The sequence below is a fragment of the Pseudophryne corroboree genome, chromosome 3, assembly GCF_028390025.1.
Source record: "Pseudophryne corroboree isolate aPseCor3 chromosome 3, aPseCor3.hap2, whole genome shotgun sequence".
NCBI lineage: Eukaryota > Metazoa > Chordata > Amphibia > Anura > Myobatrachidae > Pseudophryne > Pseudophryne corroboree.
In genome coordinates this window covers 597857183-597881975 of record NC_086446.1, presented here as the reverse complement: position 1 = coordinate 597881975, position 24793 = coordinate 597857183, and the positions used below count along the sequence as shown (strand labels likewise).

The 24793-nt window shown below is 42.0% G+C and overlaps 1 protein-coding gene and 1 long non-coding RNA gene across 2 annotated transcripts in view; one reads left to right on the top strand and one right to left on the bottom strand.

Moving 5' to 3' along the window:
- MICU1 (mitochondrial calcium uptake 1) overlaps positions 1-24793 on the bottom strand; it is a 540637-nt gene that overhangs the window by 370003 nt on the left and 145841 nt on the right. The window contains exon 3 of the mRNA XM_063961487.1: positions 5074-5248. Within this exon, the coding sequence (XP_063817557.1) occupies positions 5074-5248 (175 nt within the window). The remainder of the gene's footprint in view (positions 1-5073; positions 5249-24793) is intronic.
- Positions 1978-3249, top strand: LOC135058066 (uncharacterized). Its single transcript, XR_010244573.1, has 4 exons — positions 1978-2071; positions 2560-2656; positions 2753-2850; positions 3031-3249. It is a non-coding gene; the product is annotated as an uncharacterized LOC135058066 (long non-coding RNA).

Here is a 24793-nt window from a genome sequence, read left to right as displayed (position 1 = left end):
CACCTAATACGGGGAGGATCTATTAACTAAAAAAAAGTGAGTGTATAACTCATATGTCTTAATTTCATATTTTTTTTAAAAAAAGTGTCATATACCTATGGTGAATATCAGTGAATAGTGTATATTTTATATTTATTTATTACATCTATAAATGGTAATTAATACAACAATCAAATACATGTGGTTGGTACACAATATATACTGATAAATGGGACCGCTTTCAAAATTGATACTTCAACAACAAGTAAATTATTATATAGATAATCCCTTACCTTCTAGTGGTGCAGTGCTAGCAGCCAAGTCTCTGCATAATGAGACATTGGATCTGATGACTACCCTTTTATAGGGAGAAAGTGATTACATCACTTCCCTTACAATGTGATTGGTGCTCAAATTATGTGCTCTATTTATTATATGAGTGGAATTAGCTTAACCAAAAGTGCATGGATTAATAATTACCAAACACTTATACCAGGTATGTTACCGGTATTATTATGAGAATAACTCCTTAGGAGAAAATACCTAATTAATTAATGTTCCCCATAATGCTTTTCTCTGTTTCTATGGTTACAGTCCATTACATAAGGCAAAAAAGCGACCAAACCTGGCTAAGTGTCAAGAATGATGTCACGCTTACCCCATATCATTTAATGAGCTCACTCTAATCTAATCTGTCCTAAATATTGTGCCGATTACCAAAATCAGATTCCCCTAATCAATAGGGGAATCTGATTTTGGTGATCGGCACAATATTTAGGACAGATTAGATTAGAGTGAGCTCATTAAATGATATGGGGTAAGCGTGACATCATTCTTGACACTTAGCCAGGTTTGGTCTCTTTTTTGCCTTATGTAATGGACTGTAACCATAGAAACAGAGTAAAGCATTATGGGGAACATTAATTAATTAGGTATTTTCTCCTAAGGAGTTATTCTCATAATAATACCGGTAACATACCTGGTATAAGTGTTTGGTAATTATTAATCCATGCACTTTTGGTTAAGCTAATTCCACTCTAATATAATAAATAGAGCACATAATTTGAACACCAATCACATTGTAAGGGAAGTGATGTAATCACTTTCTCCCTATAAAAGGGTAGTCATCAGATCCAATGTCTCATTATGCAGAGACTTGGCTGCTAGCACTGCACCACTAGAAGGTAAGGGATTATCTATACAGGTTGAGTCTCCCTTATCCAAAATGCTTGGGACCAGAGGTATTTTGGATATGGGATTTTTCCGTATTTTGGAATAATTGCATACCATAATAAGATATCATGGTGATGGGACCTAAATCTAAGCACAGAATGTATTTATGTTACATATACACCTTATACACACAGCCTGAAGGTCATTTTAGCCAATATTTTTTATAACTTTGTGCATTAAACAAAGTGTGTATACATTCACACAATTCATTTATGTTTCATATACACCTTATATACACAGCCTGAAGGTCATTTAATACAATATTTTTAATAACTTTGTGTATTAAACAAAGTTTGTGTACATTGAGTCACCAGAAAACAAAGGTTTCACTATCTCAATCTCACTCAAAAAAGTCCGTATTTCGGAATATTACGTATTTCTGAATATTTGGATATGGGATACTCAACCTGTATAATAATTTACTTGTTGTTGAAGTATCAATTTTGAAAGTGGTCCCATCAATCAGTATATATTGTGTACCAACCACATGTATTTGATTGTTGTATTAATTACCATTTGTAGATGTAATAAATAAATATAAAATATACACTATTCACTGATATTCACCATAGGTATATGACATTTTTTTTTTTAAATATGAAATTAAGACATATGAGTTATACACTCACTTTTTTTAGTTAATAGATCCTCCCCGTATTAGGTGAAAGGAATATTTATATCCCTCATGGGGTGGGAATTTTCTGTACTCACAGGCACTTTAATTGATTGCATAATTGACGTCAATTTAATTAATTTACCAGGTCTGTTACGTGTTCTGAACTGGTTAGATAATAGACCCATTCAAATTGCCTTCACTCCTGAGTCTTTGAGTGTCAGGTTTAAGCTGTTGACCGATGAGGTATGTGCTGTATTATAGCGATTTTTCATTAATGATTGTTACTATTGTATTAAACCCTTCATGGGTAGCACTATGAATAATTTATTTATTTGATCATAGATTAATGATATCGCCCATATAGAAAGGGTTTTTCTAATAAGGATACCATGTTGGTTCACTGCATTAATAGCCAATATATTTAGCCCTGGGAGTTTTTCAAATCTCAACAAAGGGTCGGTTGATATCATTTACAAATAATTAAATAATTAAGTTCATTCAGTAGAGGCATGATGTAGAATGTTAGCATTTATGGCGGTTATATCTAATTTGGTAACTTTGTCCTGTACTATATATGGAAACCATATTGGATAATCTTGTGATCTGTTCATTGTTGGTCAGATATTAGTGATATCAGATTTCCATAATTTTGGTTGTCTAACTAAATAGGGGTACATTTATGAATTTATAGGTGTTCTGATAACTATTAATTCAATCAATCAATTCATTAGGTCCCTTATGCTTGTGAGCCTGTTAGATTCTATACACATATGAATCTTCCTCATATTCGATTATCTGATTGTCAGATTCAAGCCGATGACATATGAGGTATGTGCAGCACCATCGGAGTAATCCTAATTTTTTGTCTGTGTGAACAAGAAGTGTTCCTTATTTAATAAAGGTTATTAAACATTTTTTAATTAGGGTTGGTCCTTGCCATATCAATCAAGTCCCATTGAAATATTATTCATACATCTTTGATTGACCTTGTTTGTGCAGACAATATGATCTGAAATGAAGAGGTATGTCCTTTACAACTTGTGCTTTTTTAGTTCTCTTTTTTCCTCTTTTTCGTGTTATTTATTCTGTTTTCCTCCTCATGTTGCCGTCATGTTCTTCAGATACCAATATGTCATGTTATATGTGAGTTTAAGATGCTTATTGCTGTATATTTGTTTTGACTTATTATTCTACAATTGTAGATTTCACCCCTGACGAAGTCTTGGAATAAGACAAAACGCGTTGGTTTATTTGTCTCTCTTTTATCTGATGTTACCTCCAAATCTTCAATAAGGAGGAGGAAACTGTAGTGACAGATCTACATTTTTCCTCATTACCACAAGCAGATTGTTCAAACTTTACGATAAATGTATCAACTCTGTATATGCATGGATATTGGTGTTATGTTTTAATAAATTTTTATGTCAGTATATGCTATCGGACGTAATTTGCCTTGAGATTACTATAAGGGTCCGTTTCAAATAGGGTGTTGATATTACCACCTTGGCGCCATCTCCTCTATTTCGTTTCATATTTTATATAATATATATATATATATATATATATATATTGCATATACTGTATAAAAGCTGTGTAGATATTTGTAAGCCATTACAGGTTTTGAAGACATTGTACACTGAAGAACATTTTTTTTTTTTGCATATGAATCGCCAGAAAAAGCTATAAAAACTCTGCACGAAGATTGGAGTTTACCTAAGCAGCAAGTATACAAAGCATACAATTGTGCCAAAAATGGGGAATAATGCAAAACATAATGATAATTTTAAAACTGCAAATGTTACTGCTTAAAAGACGCAAGTAAGTGGTACCTAGAATACTGATGAATGAGAATAATGCTTACGGCAGAAATGTCAGTCTGTCAGTGGGTAACACTGCTCACAAAAAATCCATATTATTTTTGCAAAAATTTATGGAAGCATTAAGTTATATCCCTACACTGTACGACAGTGTGCAGTGAAAAATTTGACCCCAGCAGAATGTAACAATGAGCGGGAGTTATAGACTCAGACTAAGGGCAGTATCCAATTGCCAGCGCTAATTTTAAGGCCTCGATTATAACCCAATGGTCATTATCAGGCTATACAACTAGAGTCTGTTTTCGGTAGAAAACACATGGGATCCAGTTCCCGGACCCATGGTTTGGGCTTTAAGATCTGGTTATCAGGGATTTAGTTACTCTCTCAATACATAATCCCTGATAACTGTTTGCATCAGGGCTAAATAGGATAGCCCTGGAAGAGTCAAATAGCACTAACTGGATACCAGCTGGGACAAATCCTGTGATTGAGCACTGTGTATGTCCTGTAGCTGGGCATAGAGCTGTAAGCCACTACGGGCGATTCAGAGTGGTACATTAATGCACATTTCCACTTGCGGCTTAAATGAGAGTAACTGATGAAGGTGTTCACATGTAGGATAAGTGTCCAAGGGTATGTCGTGAGTGCGTAGTCAGATATACTTCTAATTTCAGACAGACCTCTCGCACCACTTATAGGGCTAGCACAAATGCAGGATGATGGCTACTTCTGAAAGCAGATGGAATAGGGGTGGTGCTGCTGCACAGATCTCTGTAACTCTGTATACAAGTAATTTAAGTATATATTTCCATGTAGCTCTGAATCAGGCATTAGAAGTCCTCCTAAGTTATAGTTATACCCCTTTCACACCGCCAATTCCGGATCCCACCCGGGAATTGGAAACGGGTCCTTCCAAGGTGGGATCCGGCATTGGACGCTGTTGCTGGTTTCCCCAACCCGACAATATGCTGGGCGGGTTGCCATAGCGGCGGGGGCGGCGCTGGGAGATGAGATCATATTCGCGCCGCCTCTCCTTGTTGTAGTGAACAGGTCCTGGCTCGCATCGACCCGGGGAGCCCATTTACGCTGCCATTGACCCGGTATTCAACCCGGGAATAACAATGCTTTATTCCCGGGACAGGGGACCCGGGATTTTGGCTATGGCACTTTCACACCGCACGCTGACCCGCGTTGACACGGCAATATGCCGGGTCGATACCGGGTTATTTGTGCGGTGTGAAAAAGGTATTATTGACAAGAAGCTGCAACAAGCATCACATATACTGTATATCAATCACAATAATATTTTAAATGGAATGTATTTTACACACAAAGAATGTGTGTAACTATCAGTTACAGTATGGCTAACACACGTTTTCAGCATTTATCCAGAATTGTGCTGAAGCCATACAATCCCTGTGACCATACCTTACGGTCCCGAAATCCTGTTCGTTGTTTCTTCTTCCCTTCTGGTTGTTGCTCTTCATCACTTGACTCCACAGCCTTGAAGTCAACATTTTCTTGTTCTTCTGCTTCTTTCACCTTGGCATTGTCCTCATCTCGTACATTGTGCTTCACTGTGGATGGAGCTTCTGCATTAGCTCTATAATAAGGTCAATGGAGAAAGTCAGCCCAAGAATCACTACCCAGAATTATTCTATACACACATCCTTCCATATACTCTGCCAATAAATAAAAGGGAAACTAGCTCAAATACAAAGCAAAGAAAGTTAAACACAGAAAGAAATCAGGAAGAAATAAGGCATTAATATGTTTATTCAGCGTAAGAATCCCATCTACAGTAGTTTTAAGTAAACCAAGTGAGATTTTTTTTCTTACAAAGAAAGTATTAAAAAAAAAAAACACATCACGTTCATAATACAGCAAGTAATTATCTTTTAAATTAAGTTATACAAATTGTCAAGTCCTGAGGATTCTGGGAAGAATATTAATCACTTGAATTTCCTTTTCATCAATAACAAGCAATAATATAATTCCTAACATGCGTAGTAAATATAGGGTCCCAATAGTAAATGCCCTACCTTACCTGAAAAAAGGGACACAGGCTGCTCTGTGGCTTACATTGCAGCAGGACTTAAGTCTCCTTCAATAGTGCTCCACAAAACTATGAACTTAGAATCAATGGTCAGTTACCAGGTTCAGTCGACAACTTGGTGAATCTAACACCAATTTAATTTTGATGGGCCAGATTATAATAGCATTTTAACAGCAAGTAAAAGAGAATATTAGGCATTAATACTTACAAGATGTTAAAGAGTTAACTAAACAAAATTAAGTAACTGAAAAGCGTAAGAAACTAGAGATGTGTGCAGGACCATTTTTGCTGGATTTGGCTCGGATTCGTCGTTCGGGTTTGGATGTGGATTTGCCAAACGCTGTGACTGGTTTTGGATTTAGATTTTTTTATAAAAATTTACAAAAAAAAAGCTAAAAATCACATCATTTGGGCCTTTTCTTGTTCCTAGACTAACACCCTCAGCAACAATAATGTCCAGTCATTTCCACTCAATTTTGACAGACTCACAGCTCACAAAATTGCTTTCACCATTATTGGCCAAAAGGCTGCAGTAAACTGGCATGTTACTAAGTGACAGAGCAGCTGCAAAAATACACGGCAATTTATAGCACATACTGTATATAAAACTTTGTCACACAGCAGTGGCAGAAAAGAAAGGTGGTGCAAAATGGAATTGTCATTGGTCCCTCCCTTACACCCTTATGTTGGATATTAAAAAGGACATGCACACTTTAACAGACCAAGCACTTCAGCCACAAAAGTGTCAGTCCCTGTTGCTGAAGTGCTTGGTTTGTTTGGGGACCCACAAACAAGTTATCAATTGGCTTATGGCAACAGCTTTATAGAGTCTAGATGTCATCGTCATTGCCATCCTAACTCTCATCAGTGCGTACATCCTCAAAAAATATTAATACATCCCTGCCGGAATCCACCATTACAGAAGTCTCTGTACTTGACACAATTGCCGGGAAAGTCCTTCATCATGTAATTTCCAGTTTATTTTGATGAACATCATCTTTTCCACATTTTGAGTATGTAACCTCCTTTGCCGTCCGCTCACAAGGTTCCTAGATGTGCTGAAAACTTTCTCCAAGTACACACTGGACGGTGGGCAGCTTAAGTAATGCAAAGCCAGTTTGTACAAGAGCCTCCAAATTGCCTTCTTTTCCTTACAGTACTCGAAGGGACTCCGTGACATGTCTATTTGTACGGTGTCATGAAAATAATCCTTCATCATTCACTAATGTAGGGCAATTCTTTTAGACCCAACCAGATGTCAAAATGTTGGGAAAGTGGAGTTTTTTTCAGACTGCTACTGAAGAAACTAAATGAGGAGACATTGTAGTGCCATGTGTCACTTAAGTTGACAACTTGCTCACCAGGAGCTCTTTGTATCTATTAATATCTGCATCATTTGGAAAGAAAGACACAGCATATGACTTAAACGTAGGTTCAAGCACGGTTGCTAAAATGTAGTGATCAGATTTCAAGATAGTGACAACCCGTGGATCCTGGCGAAGCGAATACAGGACTTGATCTACAAGTCTGGCATACTTTGCGGATTCACTTTGTTTAACCTCCTCTTCAATCTCGCCACCTGATTTTCCAAAGGCCTAATGAGTGGAATCACCTTACTCAAAGATAGTAGTGTCATCACTCACTTTACATGTGGCTACTTCAAAAGGGTTTGAGAATCTTGCACAAGACAAAAAGTACCCTCCACTGTGTTGGGCTAAGGTATATTTCACCCCCTCTCCCAAAGTTATGGCTTGTTATATAGCTATGGATGACATCTTGCTGTTCTTCCGACCGCTGAAGCATATAAAGGGTGGAGTTCCACTTGTTACCATTTCTTGCTTCAGTTGATGGCAGAGCAAATTAAACATGTTCTTGCAGGTGCTGCAATTTCCTGCATGCTGTTGAATGCCGAAAAGGTCCTGAAATTTTTCGGGCCACAAACAGCATCTTCTGCATGCCCCCGTCATTTTTTAAAAAGCCATGAACCACTAAGTTGATTGTGTGAGCAAAACAGGGGATGTGTTGGAATTCACCCAGCTGTAATGCTTTCACAGTATTTGTGGCGTTACTACATATCACAAATCCTGAGGAAAGTCCAAGTGGGGTAAGCCATATTTCTATGACATCCTGTTTTTCTAAGATGTTGTCAGAGGTATGCCTCTTATTGAATCTAGCGATACACAGAGTAGCTTGCCTCTGAATGAGCTGGCGTTGTTTGTTAGATACTGTTTCTGCTGAAGGCAATTCACCCACCCTGAGGGCTGTCACAGTCATAAAATCTTTAGTTTGCCCACTACCGCTTGTCCACATATCTGCGTTTAAGTGGACAGTGGGTACAATGGCATTTTGTCGGCCAATAATTAAGCGTTTTTTTAGTGTCCTGGTACAGCCAAGGAATGGCTTTTTGGCTCAAATGGAACAGAGATGGAATTTGGTACCGAGGACACAGGACCTCAATTAACTGTGTAAAACCCACTGCATTAATGCCAGATATTGGATGAAGATCTAATACTAGCAAAGCCGTGATAGCGTCAGTGATCTACTATGCGACTGGGTAAGTGCTGTCATATTTGCTTCCCATTGCAAAAGGATTGTTTCACAGTAAACTGATTTTTTACAATACTACTAGTAGTCTTCTTGGTCCCCTTCTGGTAGGAAGGACCACCCCCAGCAGCAGGAGGTCTAGTGCTCAAGGATTCTTCTGAGGAATCCTGGAATGGGGAGGAGTCACCCAGCCTTAACAAACTGGATGCAGGACTACCGCTGATGATTAATGAGGATATTGAGGATGAAGGTGTTGGCGGTGGAGATTGCAGGTGCTGGGATCTACTTGAGAGAAGGGAGCTAGCTGATGCCTGACTGCTTGTTGTTATTTTTTAAGCACCAGTTACTAATGACATAACAGTCACTTACTGTGGTTCTACAAAGGCTACAGATGGCTTGTTGTATGGATTTGGGTAAACATAATTCCACACACCGGAGGTGAATTTTCTGTTCCTATGACCAGGCTTTGAAAATGCTCTTCTTATCATGGCCAACAGCTGCATCCACTGGAGCCTGACTTACATAAACAACATCCTCATTAGCACCAGCGTCAGCTACACAAATAATCCCTTCATCCTCTTGCAATTCCACAGTGCATCCTCAATTTCTATGTCATCAGCTATACTTCTACTGTTCCACACATTTGCAGAGGGAGCAGAAATGGTGGAAGGCGGCATCTGTGCGAGTACCGTATCAGAAAGGTCAGGCTCACACATAGAACTCAAGGACACCCATAAACTCTTATCAGGGATGTGACAATTCTGATTCTGAATGCAAAGTTTGCTCTACTGCCTTAGTGGTTTTGTTTATTTACACCTCTTCTAGACTCTAAGTGAAAAGGTCTTGCATCGTCATGAGAGGCAGGAGAAGATGCCTCACTGACAGTTGCAGAATCACCACTCGGATATAAAGGCAAAGGCCTAAGCTTTTCCTTGCAACTGCGTGTGGTGAATGGTATGTTGGCAATTTTATTTTTTAATGCACCAAACCTTGCCTTTATAGGTGTCTTTCCTTTAACACTGTATATTGGGGTTTTGATTTTAGATGCCCTGACTTAAACTCGCTATGCCCTTAAGCATCGGCTTTGACAGATGACATTGCTGGACCAGCGTCATCATGACTGATGGCAGCAGCTACTGCACTAGTATTTTGTTGCTCTTCTCTAAACAGATAGTTTTCCATTTATCAAGTCGTAGATCATTGCGTGGATCACAGGGCTTATAGATCTACAAGAACAAAGCACACTAGAGTAGAGCGAACCACCCAGTACAAACAACAGATAGATATATAAGATAGATATATAGATATGTTTTTGTTCTATGCTTTACCTTGCAGTTCCGTTAAAACTGCGTGGATCACAGGGCTTATTATTAATGCATGTGAACAAAAGTGCACCAAACAGTACAAACAATAGATATATTTTTTACTTCTTTATTTTTTAACTTGCTGCTCTTTTAAAACTGCGTGGATCAGAGGGCTAATTATTAATGCACATGAAGATAAAGCAGTGTGCCCCAATACACAGTCACTATACAGAGTACAAACCGAACACTTCAGCCACAGTTTGGACACAGCATAATACAGCAGAGTACAGCGCAGCACAACGCATCATGCCCCCTATAGCAGAGACACGTGTGAGTCTGTACACAGCACACAGTCAATAGAGCAGAGTCAGCGCAGCATACAGTAGCATGTGTTTCTGTGAAATGGCAAGAGCCCTAGCCAAGGTGCCTTATATAGAATCCAACTCCCGCAAGAATGACGCCAAGAGGATGACATTCGGCCTCAAAATGGGATCCGAGTCTGGCGGGTACTCGGATCCCTTGTGTTCAGAGCAGTTTGGATTCCACAGAATCCGAACCACTCATCTCTAAAAGAAACCATATGCATTAATCAACATGTACGTTGAGCACACTGCAGCACATTATCATGTTAGGCTGACAATCGTGTGATTATATGAAGTTACATGGTGTGACAAGAACACTGGGATAGTGTTTGAGGGCAGGTATATTTGTCCCAGGTTCTTGTCTTACATGTTTTAGAAAATGTTAACTTCTAGGAAAAATGCTTTTTGTTTTGTCTGAACCTTTTCAGTTTGCTGTAAAAGCTGGGTAAAGGCTCTGAGAGAGAGATAAGGCGAGTTCTAGACATTGGGCCCAGTTCGGGTCTTTGGCCTCACAGAGGGCTAATCAGGGTTTCAGCTGTGTAAGAGTGTTATAGTGCTTCTAACCTGATTAGTATGGGCAGACTGCCTGGGAAGGCTGCAGGATCTGTGTGTGAGAGACACGCTTTCTGATGCAAGTAAGCTATACAGTATGTACTGAAGAACTCTGTGTTTTGTTTAGTGACAGTTAGGAATATCTTATGTTTAGTTAGTGCCGGACAGGCAAGGTATTTTTATTTTTGGGTTTTGTTTTATTTTCTGTTTCAATAAAACTGGCCGGGGTCAGTTGTACCAGAAACTGGACTTGTGTTGTTCCTCAGCTGCTGCGTGCGGCCATATTCCCCAGGAAAAGGCGCCTTGCACCCCTACAGTGTTACAACTTGGTGGAGAATGCGAGCACACCGTTCTGCGCATAAGTGAAAGCAGCAGCTTTGTGAGGCCTGCAGAAAACGGTGGTTTATGCAGATACAGCCCAGTGTGAAGTTACTGAGACTCACCCCTGAGGGTTTGATATATGTCCTGGGTGAAAGCAGCTACAAAGCCGCCTGAAAAATCTGTCGACATGGAGGATCTGCTTAAAGCCTTGCTGCAAGCTACAGCGGCTCAGCAGGAGGCCAACCGACAGCAGCAGGTGGCAATGGAAGAAAATAGGAGACAACAGCAGGTGGCAATGGAGGAAAATTGGAGACTACAGCAGGAGGCCAACAGACAGCAGCAGGTGGCAATGGAGGAAAATATAAGACAGCAGCAGGTGGCAATGGAGGAAAATAAGAGACAACAGCAGGCAGTTGTTGATGAACTTTACAGGCAACAGCGTCAGGATAGAGAGGCCTTAACAGAAGTGGTGCAGAGCCTTGCAGCCCGGATTGGAGATGTGGCCGTCAGTGCTCCGACCAGCTCTAGTTCTATACGGGCCAGTCACTTCCTGCAGAAAATGACAGAGGCTGATGATGTGGAGGCCTACTTGACCACGTTTGAAAGGACTGCAGAGCGTGAGAACTGACCAAAAGCACAGTGGGCCAGTCTGCTGGCACCTTTCCTGTCAGGTGAGCCCCAAAAAGCTTACTTTGATTTAAGCCCTGCTGAGGCTCGGGACTATGATAAACTAAAGACTGAGATCCTGACCCGCCTGGGAGTCACGCTGTCAGTACGAGCACAACGGGTGCACCGTTGGCTGTACGCCATGGAGAAGCCTCCGCGCTCCCAGATGCACGACCTTATTCAGCTAACAAAAAAATGGCTACAGCCAGAGACATTAACTGGTCCCCAGATGGTGGAAAGAGTCGTCATGGACCGCTACTTGAGATCTTTGCCCATGGTCCTGCGCAAGTGGGTGAGCCATGGAAACCCGGGTACTGCTGACCAATTAGTGGACATGGTAGAGAGGTATTTGGCAGCAGAGGAACTACTGATGACCACCCAGCAACCCATAGATCCTCGACAGCGCCCTTCAGTAAAGACTGGTAAGACTGTTCCGTGGGAAAACGTTGCTGGGCGGTTAAGAGCACGCAAGGCTGGAGAGACTGTAAACACTGGCCCTGGAGACAGGCCAATGGGGCTAGAACGGTCTATGCTGCCCAAACGGGTTGATAATCGTGTGGTTAAATGTTTTAGGTGTGGTATGCCAGGTCATGTTATTGCCAATTGCCCAGTCACGCAAGAACCCATGCAATGTGATGCTGCCTTTGAATGTCGCAGAATGTCTTTCTTTGCTAGGTTAGCCTGTACTGTGGTACCTTCACCTGAGCTGGAAAAACAAATGTGTGATGTGTTCTTAGAGGGTAACCGGGTAGAGGCCTTGCTAGATTCAGGAAGTTTAGTTACCCTCGTGAAAGCTGGGTTAGTGAACCCCTTAAAGGTCCAGCAAATACCTATTGGGGTAACTTGCATACATGGGGATACCCAACATTATGCCACTGCTGAGGTGAATATAGAAACTTGTTGTGGGTCAGCAATGGTTAAAGTGGGACTGGTCCCTACCTTGGTGCATGAGGCCATAATAGGGAGGGATTTTCCTCATTTTTGGAAACTGTGGGAATCACGGTTATCAACAGATGTGAGAAGTAAAAAGCCAGTTGATAATACCGGTGATTTTATGGATGTACGTGGGTCTTCGGAACTTTCTGGCCCTTTGCCTTTTGCTAGTTTGGCTGGGGAAGTGACAGATGGGGAGTCCAGTGAGGACCCTCTTGCCGGGAACAGAGACATAGTAGTTAGAACGGAAAGCGTGCCTGACCTGGAGGTAAAGAAGGATCTGTTTGCGTCTGAACAGTTAAAGGATCCTACCTTAATAAAGGCTAGAGAGAATGTTAAGATTGTTAATGGGGAACCTGTGGGACCAGGTGACAGGGTTACGTATCCCCACATGGCCATCTGTAATGAGCTCTTGTACCACATTGTCAAAAGGGGTGAGGATGTGGTGGAACAGCTGGTAGTTCCCCAGCCTTATCGGAGAACGGTACTAGATTTAGCTCATAGTCACGTTACCGCAGGACATTTAGGGGCAGAAAAAACCACTGAAAGAGTTTTACAAAGGTTCTTTTGGCCAGGGGTTTATAAAGAAGTGTCTGAATATTGTTCTTCCTGTCCTGAATGCCAGTATCATGCCCCTAGACCCCATTTCAGGAGCCCAATAGTTCCCATGCCTATTATAGAGGTCCCGTTTGACAGAATAGCCATGGATCTCGTGGGGCCCTTGTTAAAGTCTGCTCGGGGCCATCAGTATATCCTGGTAATTATGGACTATGCCACTCGATATCCTGAGGCTGTCCCTTTACGCACTATCACAACCAAGGCGATAGCTAGGGAGCTGGTGCAGGTATTTAGTAGAGTGGGAATACCAAAAGAAATTTTGACTGACCAAGGTACTCCATTTATGTCAAGGATCATGAAAGAGTTGTGCAAGTTATTTAAGGTCACTCACCTCAGGACGTCCATCTACCATCCCCAAACTGACGGGTTGGTGGAAAGGTTTAATAAAACATTAAAAAGTATGTTAAAAAAGGTTGTTGAGAGAGATGGGAAAAACTGGGATTGTTTGTTGCCCTACTTGTTAATGGCCATCAGAGAAGTTCCTCAGTCCTCTACGGGGTTTTCTCCATTTGATTTGTTGTATGGTAGACACCCCAGAGGGCTGTTGGATATTGCCAAAGAGACGTGGGAAGGACAGCCCACTCCTTATAGAAGCGTTATTGAGCATGTAACACAAATGCAGGATAGGATTGCAGCCGTGGTACCTGTTGTCAGAGAGCACATGGAACAGGCCCAAAGTGCTCAACAGAGGGTCTATAACCGGAGTGCCAAGATACGGGAATTTGCTCCTGGCGATAGAGTTCTTGTTTTGGTACCCACTGTGGAAAGCAAATTCCTAGCTAAATGGCAGGGTCCATTTGAGATTAGGGAAAAAGTGAATGAGGTTAATTACAAAGTATACCAGCCGGGAAAGAGAAAACCCGAACAGATCTACCATGTTAACTTAATCAAACCCTGGAAAGATAGGTTGTCTCTGTCAGCGGAGCCTTGCCCTTCGGTGTCTTCACCCCGGTTGCTTCCCGCAGTGAAGGTGTCAGAGACATTATCAGCTGATCAGAACAATCAGGTTAAAGAATTTCTCATCCAAAATAGGGAGGTATTTTCAGAGCTGCCTGGCCGAACGACCATAATAAAACATGACATTGTCACAGAACCAGGGGTCAGGGTTCATTTAAAGCCATATAGGATTCCTGAAGCTCAGCGAGAAGCTATTTCTAAGGAAGTTAAAACCATGTTAGAACTTGGAGTCATAGAGGAGTCTAACAGTGAGTGGTCCAGTCCCATAGTGCTCATCCCGAAGCCCGACGGTAGCATACGCTTCTGTAATGACTTTCGTAAGTTAAATGAGGTGTCCAAGTTTGACGCATACCCCATGCCCCGTGTGGATGAGCTTGTAGAAAGGCTGGGAACAGCCAGGTTTCTCACCACATTGGACCTGACCAAAGGTTACTGGCAAATACCTTTATCTGATAGCGCCAAAGAAAAAACAGCCTTTTCGGTTCCGGAGGGGCTGTACCAGTATAAGATGTTACCCTTTGGGTTGCATGGGGCTCCAGCAACCTTTCAACGGGCGATGGATAAAATTTTGAGGCCCCATAGAAAATATGCAGCTGCCTATTTGGATGATGTGGTAATTCACAGTACAGACTGGGGGTCCCATTTGGTTAAAGTACAAGCAGTACTGGACTCAATCAGAGAGGCAGGGTTAACTGCTAACCCAAAGAAGTGCTGCCTCGCAATGGAGGAGGTCAAATACTTGGGCTTCACCATAGGCAGAGGTCTGATTAGGCCCCAATTGAATAAAGTTGATGCTATTCAAAACTGGCCTCGTCCAGTGAATAAAAAACAGGTAAGGGCTTTTTTGGGAATTACTGGGTACTATAGACGGTTTATTCCTAATTTTGCGACCACAGCGGTGCCGTTGTCAGACCTTACCAAAGGGAAGCAGTCAAATGTGGTGAAATGGAACCCTGATGCAGAGAAGGCGTTCCAAGCGTTAAAAGTGGCTTTGTGTTCACAACCGGTGTTGATAACACCAGATTTTTCAAAAGAATTTGTGGTACAGACAGATGCCTCAGAGGTAGGGATAGGTGCTGTGCTGTCCCAAACCAGAGATGGGGACGAACACCCTATCATTTATTTGAGTAGGAAACTCAATGAGCATGAAAAAAGGTATGCCATTGTGGAAAAGGAGGCTTTGGCCATTAAGTGGGCACTAGATACCTTGAGATATTACCTCTTGGGTAGACAATTCAGACTAGTGACAGACCATGCCCCTTTAAAATGGATGTATGTAAATAGAGGCAAGAATGCTCGTGTAACTAGATGGTTTCTAGCGTTGCAGGACTTTAAGTTTACTGTCGAACATAGACCGGGAACACAATTGGCCAACGCAGATGCATTGTCTCGCATCTTCTGTTTGGGGGCTACAAGTGTTCCGGCCCCTAGGTCGAAACAGGGGAGGGGGATATGTGACAAGAACACTGGGATAGTGTTTGAGGGCAGGTATATTTGTCCCAGGTTCTTGTCTTACATGTTTTAGAAAATGTTAACTTCTAGGAAAAATGCTTTTTGTTTTGTCTGAACCTTTTCAGTTTGCTGTAAAAGCTGGGTAAAGGCTCTGAGAGAGAGATAAGGCGAGTTCTAGACATTGGGCCCAGTTCGGGTCTTTGGCCTCACAGAGGGCTAATCAGGGTTTCAGCTGTGTAAGAGTGTTATAGTGCTTCTAACCTGATTAGTATGGGCAGACTGCCTGGGAAGGCTGCAGGATCTGTGTGTGAGAGACACGCTTTCTGATGCAAGTAAGCTATACAGTATGTACTGAAGAACTCTGTGTTTTGTTTAGTGACAGTTAGGAATATCTTATGTTTAAGTTAGTGCCGGACAGGCAAGGTATTTTTATTTTTGGGTTTTGTTTTATTTTCTGTTTCAATAAAACTGGCCGGGGTCAGTTGTACCAGAAACTGGACTTGTGTTGTTCCTCAGCTGCTGCGTGCGGCCATATTCCCCAGGAAAAGGCGCCTTGCACCCCTACAGTGTTACAATGGGTACTGACAGGCTTGCAAGTTTGACGGTTTGAAAGCTACTGAAAGCCTCACAGTCTAGTGTGAAAAGATTGATTCACACACAGAGGTATGCTGCTTCCATAACAGTGAGGTACTGTAGAGGGTAGTCTGAGCTTTTTAAGTATATGGGAGATAGAAATTGAAAGCTTGTTAATAACAGTGTATATCTCTGGTAAATACCTTATATATTTACCTTTAACCTTACATGAAAATTACAATTATGTGGCACATGCTGTCAGAAGATATACAGTAGTATGCCACAAGAGCTTGCACTATATTTTAACCGAACAGCATGAGTATCAGAAGCGGAAAAGTGTTAGCCCAGCTTTGGGAGACCTTTGGCCATACGTAATAGGATCCATGTTTGCTGGAAGTGCAGGATAACAGCCGTACTTGGATGTTTTTTAAAAGCAGCAATCATATACAAGGCAAAACCATGCCTTGTAAATGAATAGTAACATAGTAGTAACATAGTATTCAAGGTTGAAAAGAGGCAAAATGCCCATCGCGTTCAACCTGTATTTTTGTACTAAGTTGAGTTGATTTTAATGTACCTGCCGAAGAATGTTTTATGACTAGTTAACAACTACAAATCATGTTACACCCGGATTAATTACTTCAATATTTTAAATGTTGTAACCTTGGATATCCTTTTCAATCAGAAATTCATCCAAACCCCTTTTAAAGGCATTTACAGTGTCCACCATTACCACCTTCCCTGGCAAGGAATTCCAAATCCTTATTGCCCTAACAGTGAAGAACCCTTTCCTCCATTGCGTACGGAATTTTCTCTCCTCCAGCGAGTGCACACGTGTCCTAAACAGAGATCTTTTAATAAATAATTCCTGATAACTCTTTGTATTGCCGCTTTACATATTTGAAGACATCTTTTCCAGTGTATACATGTTCAACCTAGTAAGCCTTTCCTCGTAATCCAGTCCCTCTAGCCCTTTAATCAATTTAGTATCTCGCCTTTAAACCCTTTCGAGTTCACCGATATCTTTTTTTATACAGTGGTGCCCAAAACTGAACACAATATTCCAGGTGCGGACGTACCAATGATTTGTACAGCGGCAGAATTACATCCTCGTCCCTTGTCTCAATTCCCCATTTTATGCACGCTAACAACTTACTTGCCTTCTTTACTGCGCTTTGACATTGTATACGGTTAAGTTTATTATCAAAGAGTACCCACAAGTCCTTTTCCAAAACTATTACCCCTAGACTTTCCCAGTTTAATATGTAGGATGCAAGTTTGTTTTTAGTCCCAAAATGCATAAACTTGCATTTTTCTATATTGAACCTCATTCTCCATTTAGATGCCGAGATTTCAAGTTTAGATAAGTCATTCTGCAGAGACTCCACATCTATTTCTGAATGAATTACCCTACATAGTATAGTATCAGACACTGTGCTTTCCAGGCCTATTTCTAGGTCATGGAATAGTACCTCCGAAGCTTCTTGTTGAGGCGGGAGGCCATCATGTCTATTTGAGGTACGCCCCAAAGACTTGTCAACTCTGCGAACACCTCTGGGTGGAGGCCCCACTCTCCTGGATGAAGATCGTATTTGGTGAGGAAGTCCGCTTTCCAGTTGTCCACTCCTGGAATGAAGATTGCTGACAGCGCCAAAGCGTGCTTTTCCGTCCAGAGGATGATTCTAGTTACCTCTGACATTCCAGCTCTGCTCTTCATTCTGCCTTGTCGGTTTATGTAGGCCACCATCGTTACATTGTCCGACTGAACCTGAATGGCCTGATCTTTCAGAAAATGTGCCGCTTGCCGAAGACCGTTTTATACGTCCTTAGTTCAAAAATGTTTATCGGAAGGATGGATTCCAGACTTGACCACCTTCCTTGGAAGTTTTCCCCTTGGGTGACTGCTCCCCAACCTCTGAGACTTGCATCCGTGGTTAGGAGGATCCAATTCTGAATCTCGAACCTGCGGCCCTCTGGTAGGTGAGAGGTTTGCAGAAACCAAAGAAGCTATACTCTGGCTTTCGGTGACAGACGTATCCTCTGGTGCATGTGTAGATGAGATCCCGACCATTTGTCCAGGAGATCCATTTGGAAAGACCTGCATTAAATATTCCGTACTGTAGAGCCTAGTAGGAGGTAACCATCTTCTGCAGAAGGCGAATACACTGATGAACAGATACCCAGACAGGCTTCAGGACATCCCGGACCATTGCTTGTATCACCAATAATTTCTCCTCCGGCAGAAACACCCTCTGTACTTCCGTGTCGATCAGCATCCCCAGGAAGGACAGTCTCCTTGTCGGCTCCAAATTCCACTTTGGAAGATTCAGGATCCACCCATGATCCTGGAGTAGTTGAGTTGAGCGAGAAATTATCTGCAACAGCTTCTCCCTGGAAGACTTATCAGCAGATCGTCTACATAAGGAATTATGTTCACTCCCTGCTTGCAGAGGAGTAGCATCATCTCCGCCTTGACCTTGGTGAACACCCTCGGTGCCATGGAAAGGCCAAACGGCAGTGCCTGGAACTGATAGTGACAGTCCAGCAGCGCAAATCTGAGATAAGCCTGGTGAGGTGGCCAGATCGGAATGTGAAGGTACGCATCCTTGATATCCAGGGATACTAGGAATTCCCCCTCCTCCAGACCCGAGATCACCACCCTCAGAGACTCCATCTTGAAACTGAATTCCCTCAAATAAGGGTTCAACGACTTTAGAATCAATATTGGCCTGTCCGAACTATCCTGTTTCGGTACCACAAACAGGTTTGAGTAATAACCCTTGACTGTTAAATGAGGTGGAGCTGGAATAATAACATTTGATTTTAGCAATTTTTAAATGGCTTCCTGTAGGATAGCACTTTCTGTCAGCAAAGCTGGTAAGCCTGATTTCAAGAATCTGTGAGGTGGGAGTTCTTGAAACTCCAGTCTGTACCCCTGGGTAACAATATCTTGTACCCAGGGGTCTAGGCCTGATGACTCCCAGACATGACTGAAATTTCTTATTCTTGCTCCCACCTGCCCGATCTCCAGGCTGGGAGGTCTACCGTTATGCCGAGGAATTTAAGGAAGCAGAACCAGGTTTCTGTTCCTGTGAACCTGCTGGTGCAGGTCTTCTGGATTTCCCCCGACCTCGTCTAAAGAAAGTGGAAGGGGTTTTGGATTTTCTAACTTTCGCGGTCCGAAAGGTTTGCATGGTAGACGTAGGATAAGATTTCCTAGTAGGTGGTGTAGCCGAGGGAAGGAATGTTGACTTACCCGCAGTTGCCGTGGAGATATAACGCTTCCCCAAACAGAGCCTGACCTGTGAAGGGTAGGTTCTCCACACTCTTCATGGATTCCGCATCCGCAGACCATTGGCACAGCCAGAGTCCCCTGCATGCCGAGACAGCCATGGAAGAAGCCCTCGCATTGAGATGGCCAAGGTCCTACATGGCCTCCACCATGAAACCTGCAGAGTCCTGTATGTGACGTAAGAACAATTCAATGTCACTTCTATCCATAGAATCTAATTCCTCTAGTAATGTGCCTGACCACTTTACTATGGCTTTAGAAATCCATGCACAAGCAATAATAGGCCATAAAGCTACACCAGTAGCGGTGTATAATGATTTGAGAGTAGTCTCAATCTTACGGTCTTTTAAAGCGGTGCACCCTGGGACAGGTAAAAAAAAATTTAGACAACAGAGACACAGAAGCGTTTACTACAGGCGGGATTTCCCACTTTTTCCTATCCTCTTCAGGGAAAGGAAAAGCAATGAGAACCCTTTTTAGGATCTGGAATTCTTTTCATTTTTTTTTTCTGGGTTTTCTCAGGATTTTTCAAACAATGCGTTTAATTCTTTAGGCGCAGGGAATGTAACAGAGGATTTCTTAGTATCAGTAAAGTAAGTCTCCACTGCAGGCTCAGGTACCTTATCAGTAATGTGTAAAATGTCCCTAATACCTCAATCATAAGCTGCACCCCCTTAGCAAGGGATGCATCTCCCCATCACCGTCCCCTGTATCGGTATCAGTGTCAACTTTCATTATTTTGGCAAGAGCACGCTTCTTAGGGTAATTAATGGGGGTCTTTTTAGAGGTAGTGGGAGCTGAATACGACAAAACCTCAACAGACTTTTTCAAAACCTGTGTTTCAGAGCTACCCAAGATGAAATCTGGGATATCATTCCCCTAATAGAATCCACCCATGGGGGTTCGGATTCAGGAGGCTGAGACAGTATTTTACAGTCCTGAGTACATGGAATAGACTCTTCAGGAGAAGATATACACTCTGCAGCACAGGATACAGAGTTCTTAGACATGTTTATGTGAGCTATACAAACACACAGGAAAATGTCAGACACAGTTTCCCCCAGAAAGAAAAATATATACAGCGCTGCTTGACACAATATAGTCTAAAATTGTATATATTTAATATAAGAATTGATAATTAAAAATACTTTCGTTACAAATAAAAAATTGACACTCTAAGATGTAATATGTCTCATAAATGACTCGGGTGGACTTAAGAATCTAATATGCTGACAATAGATGAACTAAGCACTCTTTAGTATAATGAAACCAGCACAAGCACAGTCATAATGATGGACCAGATGTATATTAGTTCATCCAATTGGATGTAGTTACCAAGTCTGTGTTCCGTTTGAAATGGATCCCGTAAGGTGTAAGTCCGTATGGCAACGGAGGTGTGGTTGGGGTCCTGGTTCACAGTTCACTTGGAACTCCGTGTTCCGTTAGGTGGGTCCTCCTATAGATGTCATAGGCAGTGGCAATGCCGGTAGGGGTCCTGGTTCACGGAGGTGAAGATGAAAGCAGAGGTCCTGACTGCAAGTGATGGCTTAATGGAAGTGCTGGTCAGCATGTGTCCACACAGGTCCTTGCCTAACGCGTTTCGCTGCTCCTGGCAGCTTTGTCAAAGGTAATATGGCATTGAGACTGATCACCCTTTTATAGGGGAAGTGATGTCATCATTGGAGACAGCTGATACTTAATTATTAATCTAAACATACTACTAAAAATATTACAGAAACAGGTCTAGTGTTCAGTATCTATCATAAAACATCATTTTATTCATGTATTTAATAAAAACGAAGCTGGAAACGAGAAAAAGTGGCTGGTTTATTTATTTAGTTATTTCTATCAGTTCCGATCATGTGATTTCAGATCGAGAAGTGACCAATGGGAGATTATTCATAGGTCATGTGGGAGTATCCCATGATCTCCTGGATGGAAGGCATTTGTCATGGATACTGTTTTTACCGGGTTTGTACTTGGTAATGGAATGCGTGGTGATCCGGTCACGTGATCGGACATTTGCCGATCACGTGATGTGGTCTCGCGTTAGGATGGTATACTGCATGTAGCGTGACTTATAAACAGTTTCGGCTAGAAAAGGTTTTGGTATTGAGAGGGTCAGTGTCACGTGATCGGACTATTGCCGATCACGTGACCCTCTGCACACCTATCTGAACGGCCAAATAAAAGCCGTTCATTGGAGTCTTTTCAACATAAACTGGGTCGGTTGCTAAGCAACCGCTGTAATCAAATTGGAACCATAATACTACTTGGAACTGAGTTTAATCGCAGTTGTTTGCAGGCTGATTTTATTTCTTTATAGGTCACTAGAAGGCCCATACACGACACAGGAATTTCAATGAACATGTCAAACACTTAAATATGGAATAAATTCCTATAATAGAATCAGGTCATATGACACAAAGAAAGGTGATTCTAGATTACATATCTGAATGGTTCTACCCATATTTGGATAGAAGTCCGTATAGAGGATAAGTCTCGGGTCTATTTAGAGGAGGAAAATCAATTTCAATGGTTCAAGTAACGTAGTACTGCATAGTTTTTATATGTAAGTACTATGCAGACACTATATTTTAGAAAATAATTATAACTAAGTTTTGATAGATCCACTATTTAAGTTTTTATCACTTTATCAATATTCCTATTGTAGTTGGAACTTAAGTTTATTATATATCAGATGGTCAGATAGATTTAGTGACAGATGACATGTGTCTATAGGCATGGGATCCATAATTATATTTATTCTAAGTATTAACTATGGATAGAAGTTATGCTACTAAATCTATCAGGTTCTTGTTTTATTATTAATTAGGAACTAGTCTATCAGGTCCTTATTTTATTATTAATTGGGTACTAATGGATCTATCTAGTCCATTTTTTTATGTTATATATCCTTATTCTCAGTTAGTGCTATAGTTATGTTTTTATTAATATTGCTATTTTTTAGAACTACATATTACTTAATTATGATATTTTATTTAATTATTGTTTTGTTTATATTATAATTTCTATAATTATTCTTGTTATTCTTGTCTAATTATTGGTCTTTTTATTTTCCCCCAGAGTACCTTCACAGAGATAGAGAGTATAAGGAGCCAGCCACACAGTGCTCCAGTAGGCAGTTTATACAGTAAACACCTGGCGCATCCTGAGTAACCTTAATAGATTAAACAGGTAAAATCTCACTCCCCCTCCTGTCTATAATACCCTGGTACCGTAGAGGTATGCTGGAGTTATGTGGAGGGCAGCACTCCCTGTCAGCGTCTCTTCAGTGTGATCTGCAGAGAGAAAATGGCGCCGGTGAGTGCTGGATCCGCTCTGAGGAAGAAGCTCCGTCCCCTGTAATGGCGCGTCTTCCCGCACTTAGAGATTATACTGGCCTGAGGTAATTTCTGCAGCAAACAGTGGGTTAGACCTTGCAAGCTTACATGACCAGTGTAGGGTATTGCGCTGGCCCAGGGCGCCCCTCACAGCGCCACACTACAAGTACCGCTGAGCCCTCTGGAGCGCAGCCTGTCAGAGCTGCGCTCCTACCCTTGTGCCGCCATTTCCCGCCGGTGTCCTGCTTACCGGGGCACCTGCGTCATACTCACCACTCCATCTTCTGGCTCTGCTAGGGGGTGGCAGCCGTGCTGCGGGAGTGAGTGGTCGCCTCGGGGGCTTGCGATGATCACCCTCAGGAGCTCAGTGTCCTGGCAGCGGAGATAGAGTCATTAACCGCTAGGGTTGGTACCTACTCCCCACCCTAAGTCCCACGAAGCAGGGAGGTTGTTGCCCGCAACCTCCCTGTACCTAACTCTTTCAAAAAATAAGAAAACTAGAAAAACTCCTAGGAGTTCCCCTAGCTGTGACCGGCTCCACCGGGCACATTTTCTAAACTGGGTCTGGTAGGAGGGGCATAGAGGGAGGAGCCAGCCCACACTATTAAACTCTTAAAGTGTCCATGGCTCCCAAGGGACCCGTCTATACCCCATAGTACTAATGTGGACCCCAGCATCCTCTAGGACGTAAGAGAAGGGTGGGAGGGGCAGCGTCTTACGTAGTGCATATACACACATAGTGCAAACAAAAAGGATACACACATGCCTCCTCATACATACATCTTCATTATGTCATGTAGTGTGAGTGAGGTGCCAGGTCCTGTGCAACTCTGATAACGTTGGGTGTCTATTTTTTGTGCCAAAATGCATCTTAGAATGCAACGTAACTATGATGCACCAGGAGACTGTGCTGATTAATTTGATATATTGTTTGTGACGGAGTCTGTGTACGGGGCAGAACAGAATCAGTATTGGAAACACCGGTATCCCGACAATGAAAATGCAGACATGGTAACTATTTTACCCCTCCTCTGTCCCCCTCGACTAACCTTCCCAAGGTGGCATCTAACCCTCCCCCCCTCCCCAGTGCCTACCCCCACCCCCCGGGCCCTAACAGTCACCCTGATACTTACCTTCAGGATATCTGCGGTTGGTGTTCTGGTGCTGGGTTTCCGAGTTGTGTTGGGATTCCGGTGTCTGTCACATGACCGCTGGCATTCCTAGTGCCGGGATGCTAACAGGATGTGCTCTATTTTACAAATTAAGGGCCAGTATTTAAGGGAAGTACACTCCCCCCTTCTCATTACAACATGTGTCATGTATGTTCTGAATTTCACGCTATTGCCAATGTGGAGTGGAGACTGGCCTTTTTTACACCAACTCCAGACAGGGGATCACCACACAGAGGGGCTGCACAGTAAGGTTTATAATGCACAGCTAGCCAGTGTGGTAGCTGGGGTTATTTAGACACAATTACAAAGAGAGACTGACAGCCACACTTGTTTTTATTCACTTAGAAAACAGAATTTCTAGCAATCATGCTCCTATTGTATTCTAGAGCACAACAGCAGGCAGGATACGTGGGTGGCAGCATGGTGAACTACATAACAGCTAATATTTATAACGTTTACCTCATTGTCTTCAGTCAATTGCATTTTAGTAAACGATTGTTCAAAGGAACAGAAAATGTCACTTTCAACATTTAACAGCCCTGAATTACAGTGAAACAATTACTGTATGTATTGTGTTCTGTATATGGGTTATACATTTAAATATGATTTCTCTAGAAATAGCTTAATTTCACGTATGTATCCTGGATTATGTTTTTCTATCTAGTGACGATTTCAAAGAAAGTATATTTGTGAGTTTGCATTTCAGAGAGTTACATTTATTTCCTCTAAATCAGTGGTGCTCAAACTCGGTCCTCAGGACACAGTGCATGTTTTGCAGGTAACCCAGCAGGTGCACAGGTGTATTAATTACTCACTGACACATTTTAAAAGGTCCACAGGTGGAGCTAATTATGTCACTTGCGATTCTATGAGGAGACCTGCAAAACATGCACTGTGTGGGGTCCTGAGGACTGAGTTTGAGAACCTGTGCTCTAAATCAAGTCACATAGATGTGAGCAGGGATAGATTGATAGCAAAGGATAGCAAATTTATTTTATTACC